The 10,242-nt window shown below is 43.5% G+C and overlaps 1 protein-coding gene across 1 annotated transcript in view; it reads left to right on the top strand.

Moving 5' to 3' along the window:
• The first annotated feature begins 1,996 nt into the window (after window positions 1-1,996).
• Window positions 1,997-10,242, top strand: part of man1a1 (mannosidase, alpha, class 1A, member 1) — a 125,414-nt gene continuing 117,168 nt past the window's right edge. The window contains exon 1 of the mRNA XM_072686323.1: window positions 1,997-2,779. Within this exon, the coding sequence (XP_072542424.1) occupies window positions 2,225-2,779 (555 nt within the window). The 5' untranslated portion in view covers window positions 1,997-2,224. The remainder of the gene's footprint in view (window positions 2,780-10,242) is intronic.

Here is a 10,242-nt window from a genome sequence, read left to right as displayed (position 1 = left end):
TATATGAATGCTCTTAATGTCCTTGCGCTGGTGGAAGGCAATTGTGAAAGGGATTCCATGACACCCTCATTTCACTGTGAAGCAAAGTACCGAGCACGAAAACAGCACGTAATCCATTTCACGCAGTAATTGACCATTCAGTAAAGGACGACACAATTACAATAACCACAGTGAGCGAGGGAAAGGTATTCCGACGATGTAAAGAAAAGACTGCTGTCTACTGTGATGGAACAAGGTAGGTGGGCAACAAATGACAAAGGATGTGAATTCATTGCATGGAAAACTCAAAACCACACGGTCTAGAAACGGCTGAATGACATTTGGGTGAGAACATTCCCCAACACCCTCACCTTTATAATAATGACATTGTTTAACAGGATGACAAGGTGAACCCAGTGTACTTGAAGGCTACACTCATGCCAAACCTTTCCGGTAAAATATTGGAACATTGCTGTGACTATTTTCAATCAAACAAGCTTTAGTGAGCTCAGGTGCTGATATTGGTGATTAGTTCTAGATCACAAACGCCACTCCAACTCAACGGTACAGAATGGGGCTTCATCCTTCCGGAGAACACAGTTCCACTGATCCACGGTTCAATCATGGTGCCTTTATAGCCCTCTAACCAATGCTTGGCAATTGGCATGATGTCCTCAGGCTCATGCGCTGCTGCTCCATTCTATTGGCAATGCTTTTCTATTAATTATACAATCTGAGTGTGTGCAGTTAAACACCTGTATCAGCTGCCCTAAAGTAGGTGGATTTAATTACTTTGGACATACAGTGTATGCACTTCATATTGCGGTGCGATGAGATGCAGAGAGCATTAATGAGATCAGGAACTGATGTTGGTTAATTAGATCTGGATCACAATCTCCAGTTCAACTCATCCTTGATGTATTGGATTGAGCTCCACTATTCCAGATAATGCAGTCACACTGCTCCCCAGTCCAATGCTGGGGGGCTTAATATCCCTCATGATGACTTTACACTCACCGCTGCCACTCTAGAGTGTCCCTTTTGAATGGCAATGCTTGGGAGCTCCATCACTGCACTGCACTGCATAACCTGTAGCTGATGCTTGCCATTGGTCACAGTTACCTATGGCTCACGTGCTACCATATCAGAGTGTCCCATTATATCGGCTATGCTTTTCATTGGAGATTATCCAAGCTGTGTGTGTGTGTGTGTGCGTGCAGTTGAACACCAGTCTTTAGGTAATGCCACCCTAAAGAAGGTCAATTTCAGTAGAAAGGTTGTCTGGATACTTTTGGACATGCAGTGTGAACAAGCCATCCTACTCATCAGAAGGGCCACCTTTGTGGTGCACAGATGATGAAGTGTGCAGAGCATTAGAGACAGTAGAGTGAAAATGTTCACTGCAGGCTTCCCTGAGGAACTAGCCCAATAAGATGCACGTATTTGTCACTGTACAGCGAAATGTGTCCTCCGCATTTAACCCATCTGTGGTAGTGAGCACACAGACACACACTAGTCAACTAGGGGCAGTGAGTACACACACACCCAGAGCGGTGGGCAGCCAACTCCAGCGCCTGGGGAGCAGAGAGGGTAAAGGGCCTTGCTCAAGGGCCCAAAAGTGGCAGCTTGCCGAGCCTGGGAATCGAACCCACAACCCTGTTATAGCCCGACAGCCCGGCGCTCTAACCGCTGAGCCACCCACAATAAGCCTCTATGATGATTCATAATTGGCCAATCAGGCTAAATTAATTCATCTAAAGCCTTAAAACAGACCAGATCAATACTTTAAACCCAGTGATCTGTGCAAAAATACCTGTTCAGCCACGCGGCGTCTCCAACTTTCTCTGCTCTCCTAAAGGGCCAATAAAGAGCCACCAAGCCATCGCGTTCTCCAGCACGACACGCCCACGATTGTATTAGGAAGCTGCGAGGGCTGCGATTGGTCAGGGCGGCTGTCAATCACGCGCGGTTGCCCGTCCTTCCGCTCCATAGCCCGTCGCTCAGGGAGACTTTTCTCTTTCTGTTCTCTCACTCTTTTCCCCCCGATGTGTTTCGGCATGATGAGCTGAGGCGGCGAGCGTGGTGGGCTCAGACGGAGTGGCTTCCTAACTTCCCCGGGACCATACACCTCTACATATTCGACCAACACATGCCCCTATAGAGCTCGCTGTACGGAAGACAGGACAGGTTACATTTTTCGGGGGAGAATTTTTGACTTTTTTTTTTTTTAAACAGAAACACAAACATGCCTGTAGCGACGCTCCTGCCTTTCACGGCGACTCCGAATAGGAAGTCTGTGAGTCCGACCTCGTTCAGACTGACGGAGAAATTCATTCTGCTCCTGGTCTTCAGCGCCTTCATAACGCTCTGCTTCGGGGCGATCTTCTTCTTGCCGGACTCCTCCAAGCTGCTCAGCGGAGTTTTCTTCCGCTCCGCCCCGGTCGAGAGTGACCCGCGCCCGGGCACCGACGGAGACCTGGCCGGGGTGGGCGCCGGTGCCACCGGCAAGGACGAGAAAATCCTGGCCAAAATCAGGAAGGACCACGAAAAGGCGCTGCTCGAAGCCATAGACACGCTACAGAAGCGGCCCGACGAGATAAAGCTGGACATTAAAAGCGAAAAGGAGAAAGTTGCCCGAGATGGCCAGGGCAGAGGAGCAGCAGCAGCAGCAGCAGGAGGAGGAGGAGGAGGTGGAAAGGACGCCTCTCTGCCGGAGATCGAGTTCGTTCGGCCGCCTGGAGCAACAGGGCACGAACCCTCGGACCCGGAGACGAAGGAGAGAAGAGCCAAAATTAAAGAGGTGTGTACAGCTTTGAGCTTCCTCTTGTGTGCTGAGGAGCTGTGACTCCTATACTAACCAAACTTGTGCCATTTGTCTACTTTAACGTTAGCTAGGTGGAGGAGAAAACCAGGCGGTGTGATCGCCGGTGTTGGCGGTGTAACGTTAACTACGTAGTTACTTGGCTAACGTTAGCTAACCCTCCGTCTACTTGGCGACTGAAACCCCAGTCTAGTCAGAACCGTATTCCGACTGATCGGTGCACTTTACTCTACTCTAGCCACGGCAGCGGTGTGTCTGTCGAGTGAACACACTCGAGGATCACGAGTACACTTGGCCTTCCGCCTGCTTCAGTCTATAGGTTGTAGCTAGTTGGCGAACTTCCCGTACTGGCTTACGCTGCTCGCTACGTAACGTTACCTGAGGCAGTTGGTGGAGCAGGATTAGCCGACTAGCTAATGCAGCCGACGAGCTCGTCGACAGTGAGCTGGGAAACATTGGAAAGCTGTGAGTTCCAGGAAGGGTGTTGTGTCTCCGTCCACTCTGCCTGAGGGGGGAATCACCTGAACGGCTTCGCTTTTGCCTTCAGAGGTTCAATAAAGTGCTCTGGTACTCAAATGTGTGCAGTGCAAGTTCATGAAACGCTGAAACTGACCCCAGACCAGTAGTACGACTTCCTCTGTCACTTGGATTGATCTTGATGAGATTAGATTGGTCCTCCTTAAGAGTTTGATAGATTTGATAGATCCTGAACATGTGAGACCAAGCCTGAAGTTTTCTAGCTCTCAGTCTATGGATATCCATTGACATGCAGATCCTGAAGTAGGCAGGACAGCTGGATTTCAGATAAATGGCCTGATTCTGTCACTGAAGGCTGGATCATGCTGAATACCTTTGTACAGGTTTCTACGCCTGAGATAAGCAACATGCTGCAGCTTGGTCTGTCATGGTCGGTCTCTACGCTGCTGTTTTATTAGCTAGGCTTTTGCAGAGAAACCCAAGCAGGGGTTCACAGACTTCATCATTTGGCTTGATTTGACGTACTGGTGTCTCCATTCTGGACATTTTTTTGGGTGTGTGTGAAAATGTGCCTTGTGTTTGATATGATCGTGAAGGGCAGCGTTTGAGACTTGGGATGCATAGCGATGCCTGTTATATTGGTATCAACAGATAATCGCTTACAAAATATTACAAGTAATTAGATGTGATGAATATTTGAAGCTAGTATTTAACCGTGTATTTATTGAGCTGCAGTAAAGCAGAATGCTGGAAACCTCTGTTATTTTGCTTCATTCAAAACCTACATACTAAATGTATTCATCAGTGATGTAGTCCGAGGTCAGGGCAACTTGACTGGGCTTATAGTTGGAGCTGGGCAATATGACGATATTTTATCGTGTCGTGATAAATTGTTATTGTGATCAATAATATGCTGTCCTAATCATATCAAGGATGTTGTTTGTGCTTAGTAAATACAGATCAACTGCAGGTTTACAAAATTACAAAGTGTAATTAGACTGGTTTAATTAGATGAGGATCAGCAGGTGTTGAAGACAAATCACTGTATTCAGTACAGGAGACAATCTAAAATAGTAGTTTTATAAGAATCTGTCACTACTGATGTGTTTTAGTCAGTGATTACATGTATCGTGATGAATATTGTGTATCGTCTTTAAATTTTGTGATATAGTGTTGTTAACCATATTGCCCGGCCCTACTCATAGTTATGATAAATTACATAACTGATCATATACAGTATGCATTTCTGAGCTTATTGTAGATGTTAGTAGTTCTAAACCCCCCCAACACATGATAGAAATGCACAGATTTATCTGTGGACTGTCTATAATTAAGACTGTAGAATGACACGGTGGAGTTTTGCCTGATGTGCCCAGACCAGTCTCTTAACAAATGTAGTTAGTGCCCCAACACCAGCTTAACATTAACCGTCATGAAAAGCTAAAAAGCCGTACAGTATGTTATATATAACGTTTTGCTGTATTGTTGCACAACTAACCATAAAGGGTGTCTCGTACCAGTCAAAGTCCTTTATGAAATAAATGGCAGTTTGAAGGTTCACTTAGGCTAATACTTGGTTCAGGTGCCTTTAAAGTGTTTGCACTGGTCCCCTATGAAATGGGTCCTAGGTGCAAGCATTATCTCCCAGACTGTAAATATCCCGTCAGCTGTGGAGTGATGTAATTGGAGCATTCATCCACGTTAATGCTGCCAAAATCCCTTGAGTTACGTTCTTGGTGTGATGATTCATTTGCGTGCTTTCTTTCTGCTGACCAGCAGCAACCTGTTGGTTTCAGCGTTGTGAACTGGGAGGTTATTCCTCTTTGCTGCTGGCTCTGCATATTTAGGATATTTTCAGTATTTAAAGTGCCTGTTTTCCAGAAACTCATGCCCACCTGTTGAGTGCTACAGCAATAGGCAGTTGGCCTGGCCCATTCTCACCGAAGTTATACGGATTTTTAGAATGAGGTCCATTTCTGTTATGTACTGATGAAGAGATCCAGCTGCTGTTGTTTCTGAGGCAGTTCCACATGGCTAATGACAGGCTCACCTTTGGCATGTCCTGTATAGACGCCGAACAGACTGGGATTCCAGTGTCTGGTCTATGTCCATACAGGACATGCCAAGGGTGAACCTTTTCATTCTCTAATGAGATGCAAATCAGTTGCTAGCTTCAACTTGATGGACCTGACCCCTTATCAGTATTCACTGTTTGTGGTGTTTTTTTTTTTTTTGAATGGCTTGGCTTGGCAATGAGTTGGTTAACACCCTGTCAGGGTGCTCTTGCTCTTGCTTCCTCAGAGCTGAACAGGGTGTCGGTTCTGACGCTGTTGGTGTATATGATAATAAATATTTTAGTATTCTTGTACTTGAACGTGTTTTTGAGAACATGTTTTCCTCCCATGTTGTGTAACCCTACGTAGAGCAATCTGCTTTCAGCTCCAAACACACAGTTCAACATCTTTAATTTTGGACTTGCTGTTTATAAGTTTCGGCACCCCTGGCCAAATAAACATTTTTACACAAATGCTAATTCACAGCTTGCAGACAGGTTTTGTAGCTGGCTAGTTCTTGCTGTTTTTGTTCTAGGCCATATCTTTTTTTTAAACCCATGCTTATTCTTTGGCGGTCTTGCAGATTTTGAGGTGACAAAGTCAGGGCACTGTGAATGCCATTCCAAGAATTGTGCTTCTTGAAATGGTTCATGTTGAATTTTGAGGTTCTGTTGTAGAAGCCAGCCTCTTTTCAGCTCCAGTTTCTTCACTGTTTCATATTTGCCTGTGGACGTTTTGATATTTTGTGGATTTACTGTGAAATCTATTCTTATCGACCACAGTTCCTCTTAACTGACATTTCTTAGTGACACTTTAGACAGTGGACGTCTCTTTCCGTAGCCTTTTATATCACTGTATAGTCTCAATTAGCCTTATCAGACCCCCATCCAGCTTGATTCCAGATGATTGTTTAGTGTTAACACAAGGTGTGAAGAGTCTCTGTACCTCTTTTTTGCTGACTGTTTGTAATGACTGACAATTCCTGACCGGCCTAACCAGTTAAAGGTGTGAAACGTGCCATTAAAGGCATTTGAGCAATATTTTACAGTTGTTTGGTGTATTAAATAGGAGGTATGTGGTTGGGGTGAAAAATGCTCAGGTGTGGTTTTACAAACCTTTTTATTGTTTTGCCTATAATTGAAACGTGCTGATGAGGTCACCATAAATAAATACCATATGCTGCAGCATTGGCTTAACAAAAACACAAAGTATAGAAATATATATTTTTTGTATGCCCTCCATCTCCAAGTCTCACTGGATAGTATTGTTGTGTGTATTTTATGGTTAGAAAGCTGAAATGATTGTAGCCAGATATGTATGACAGATATCCACATTGATATATTTTTTGTCAAAGGGCGGGACTTGTTGCGCGTTATGCACACATGCATTCATATTTCAACCCATGGCCAGTCTCATCATTTATAACCTTTTTTAATACAACTGGACTACAACAGAGCAGGTCATAGTGCATGCTTGACATGTACTAGTAGAATATGTGGAAGGGACTTCCTTAAACCACGGTCTCCCGCCACTACCCTATTTCACTGAATTGTCACAGCCATTTGCCCAAATCCTAGAATTCGCCTGCTATTTCCACATCTCATCACCTTATTGAGCCTGTGGAATCTCTCGAGTCTTTTTTCCCCTCTGTCTCCCTTCTATCTCACTTCAGATTTAATGTTTAGCCCTGTGGGGGGAAAAAAACTGTCTGAAAAGTACCTTTTCCATTTAGCTTCCTTCTCACCAACTTTTGTTCTCAGGAGCCAGAATGCTAGAAAAATGAGAAAAGGCTTTCTTCTTCAGTTCCTTTTTGATCAAATTGACAATCCTTTTATCAGCTGACTCCACTAATCTATATTAAATGGATATTTGAGCGAGTTCCAAAGCACAGAGCGGAGAGTGTTTCACGTCCCACTGGTTGAGCTCAAAGACCACCAGTAAGAAACTGCTTGCAAGAGAGTCCCTCAGGGTTAATATTGAGCCCGCCGGCAGGGCTTGAATCCTAATTCTAGGATTAAAGCTGTGTCACATATGTAATCATTTAAGTGCCTGGTGGGGCCGCTACGCTTTTCTTTCCACCCCTATAGACTCTCCTTGATCACTACTGTAAGATCAATGTCTGCTTTGTGTTCAGTTTTTCTTAAATTTGCTTCTGTTTTACTAATATTTGGACTGCTGACTAGGTAATGGGGTCCTTGTTTAGGCTGTTTTCTCTTTTCCAATGCTGTATTAATTAAAATACAAAAGGTCTTATGGAAAATGAAATGTTCTTGAAATGGTTATCGCTACTTTTCAAATCTGATGCATTCTGGATATTAACCTATGCTATGGTCATTCTGGGCTCATCCCTTAATTAATTAGATTAATTACTCAGTTAAAGTAGTAACAGTTACAATGCAACAGACTTGTTTCATTTGTTGAAAAAAATTATCCCAAAAATTTAAATGGTAGTGTATGAAATTTCCACCCCTGCAGGACAAGACAAATGTGCTGTATTTTGGCTTAATATATTTACATGTATAGCCATGTCTCTGTTTTGCCTGAAGTGTCCAAACCCTCCCTTCCCTGCAGAACGTGGCTGCAGCAGCCGCCCTGTTTGACACCAGCTATAATTCACACTGTGGAAAACGGGATGTAGTCCCACTGATCAGCAGCAAGGCAGAAGCAAACAGCCCCAGCGGGACTTTGCAAGAGCCCCCTGCTCTCTGTGTCCAGGCACCATTCACTGCTTTCACTCTTCCCCCCCTGTGAGCCTTTCTGACCTTTAGTGATAATTGTTCTGTGCAAAGGAAATTGATGTCAGGCTCGTTGCAGGAGTGAACTGTTGTGTTTTTTTTAAAAAAATTTTTTTATTTATTTATTTTTTTAACTGTAAAGCAATAAACACAGGCTAGTTGCTGAAACTGTCATTTAAACCGCCACTTTTAGCAGCCTTATTTCAAGTTTTGGGTTGAAGTAAAACAATATTGAATAAAAACAGCTTTATTCAGCATAGAGCAAAGCTATGATCGGTCACTACTGCTTTATCAAACTTGTTCACTCATTAAATAATCTAATCTCAGTCTGCAGTAATTTACAGTTGTTATTATTGTCAAGATTTATGATGATGAAGCAAATGAATTTTCCCCGCTGCACTTACTGTAGAAAGCAGAGCCTCGTTAGTTTTCTTGCACAGCTTTCGTAGACTGACCAAATTTCCTGGTTTTCCACATCAGGGTGTGCTTAGGAGGGAAGTGTGATTGCTTAGGGCTTCAGCAGAGAACCTCTGACTTTACACTGCGCCCATTTGGGCGGTCTGATCCGCTCATTCATTATAAATGAGTGAACTTTCTACTCGTTCACACATCATTCCCCTCCCTATTAATTATGCAGGATTTAAGCTAATGAGAAAACTCATTTCCATCCTGACGATCATTGCCTGTCAGTAAGGAGTAACAAAAACATATTGGGGGAAATTGGAGTTGGATGTATTGTGGGATCGCAAGGCATGATTGTTTTTAGATATTTTATAGTGTGTGTGTGTGTGTGTGTGTGTGTGTGTGTGTTGTTTTTATTTTTTCATTTTATTATAAGAATGTATTTATTCCAATATCTAGGTAAATATTTATAAAACTATATAATCTGAAACAAAATCTGCCAGAAGTGCAGAGAAGTAAACAGTTAATTCTGAAATGCAGTTAAATGAGTAGAATTCAGAGTTTTTCACACTATGGTCTTCGAACGTCAGTTTGGGATTTTAATTCTAATGTTGCTAATAAATTAAGTATCTGCTGATACATACCTGATTCAGATCTTCTATACTTAATGGTTTCACTTGGTTGTAAGTGGAGAAGCCTAAAAAGGTTTTCGGTCAGTCCACACTGCTCCACATTTTTAGACTGTCCTTTTTCAATACTACAGCTATTACAGCCAGGGTTAGGATTCATCAAGGGGTGGCTGAGCCTCAGGCTGGACATGCCTGTGTCCTGGGCAGTGTGTTTACTGACCCGAGGCATACACTGCTGTAATAGATGGCCCCGAGCAACACTCCTTCCTCAGATGCTGTTGGGAGGCTTTAGTTACTCTCCAGTTGTTTTCTGAAGAGACTCTGCACTTCTTTAGAAAGCCAAACTACACGTTCACTACCAAATCCTGGAAAACGAGTCTGTTATGCAGGTGAGCTCTTGGCCTGTGCTCGGTGCATAATAAGAGCTTCGCTGAATGTCTAATTACAGTGAATTGAAGGCCTTATCTGCTGACTATGGATAACCCATGGTGTCGTGCATTTATTTTGGTGAGGGCTCATTCAGGGCTAGTTTAGAGCCAGAAGATGGCTTTCAGCGAATGAGAACAAGGCTAATGTGAGCTGGGGCGATAACAGAAAGGCTGCTCACTCACTATGCGTTCCACGTTGCTGATTAATTGAATGAACAAAGACACCTGACACAGAAGGACACATTGATTAAAAGGTGTGAAGCAAGCTGTTTGTGTACTGTGCGTCCGGGGTCATGACCTCTGCCGCAGATGCAAGTCTGCTTTGGGTATAGCTGGAAGAGATGCGGCCGGGTGAGATGTTGTGTGCATGTCTAATTTGTCACGTTTCTTTTGTGAAACCATTAGTAAAAACTGTCTTGTTCCAAAACAAGGCAGTCATATGCCGAGCCTGTTGGGGCAGCAAGCGCCGATATGATATAGAAAGGCTGTGGTCCATTTGCTATAAGAGTGCTGTGCAGTATGGTCAAAATTGACTATTGACTGTTGGCTAATCTTAAAACTAATTTAACTGCATCAGGCAGATGATTAGGTTTGACCAATATTTCAAACTGGTATTACAGACCAATCTCACAAAAACCTCATATCTCAAAAAGAGCAACTTTTACAGGAGCAAGTAACTTTCAGTGGAAGTTGATGTAAAAAGATTTTATTCCTAAG

The sequence above is a fragment of the Salminus brasiliensis genome, chromosome 1, assembly GCF_030463535.1.
Source record: "Salminus brasiliensis chromosome 1, fSalBra1.hap2, whole genome shotgun sequence".
Classification (NCBI taxonomy): domain Eukaryota; kingdom Metazoa; phylum Chordata; class Actinopteri; order Characiformes; family Bryconidae; genus Salminus; species Salminus brasiliensis.
The sequence above is the reverse complement of the archived record's forward strand: the minus strand, read 5'-3'. Positions and strand labels throughout refer to the sequence as shown.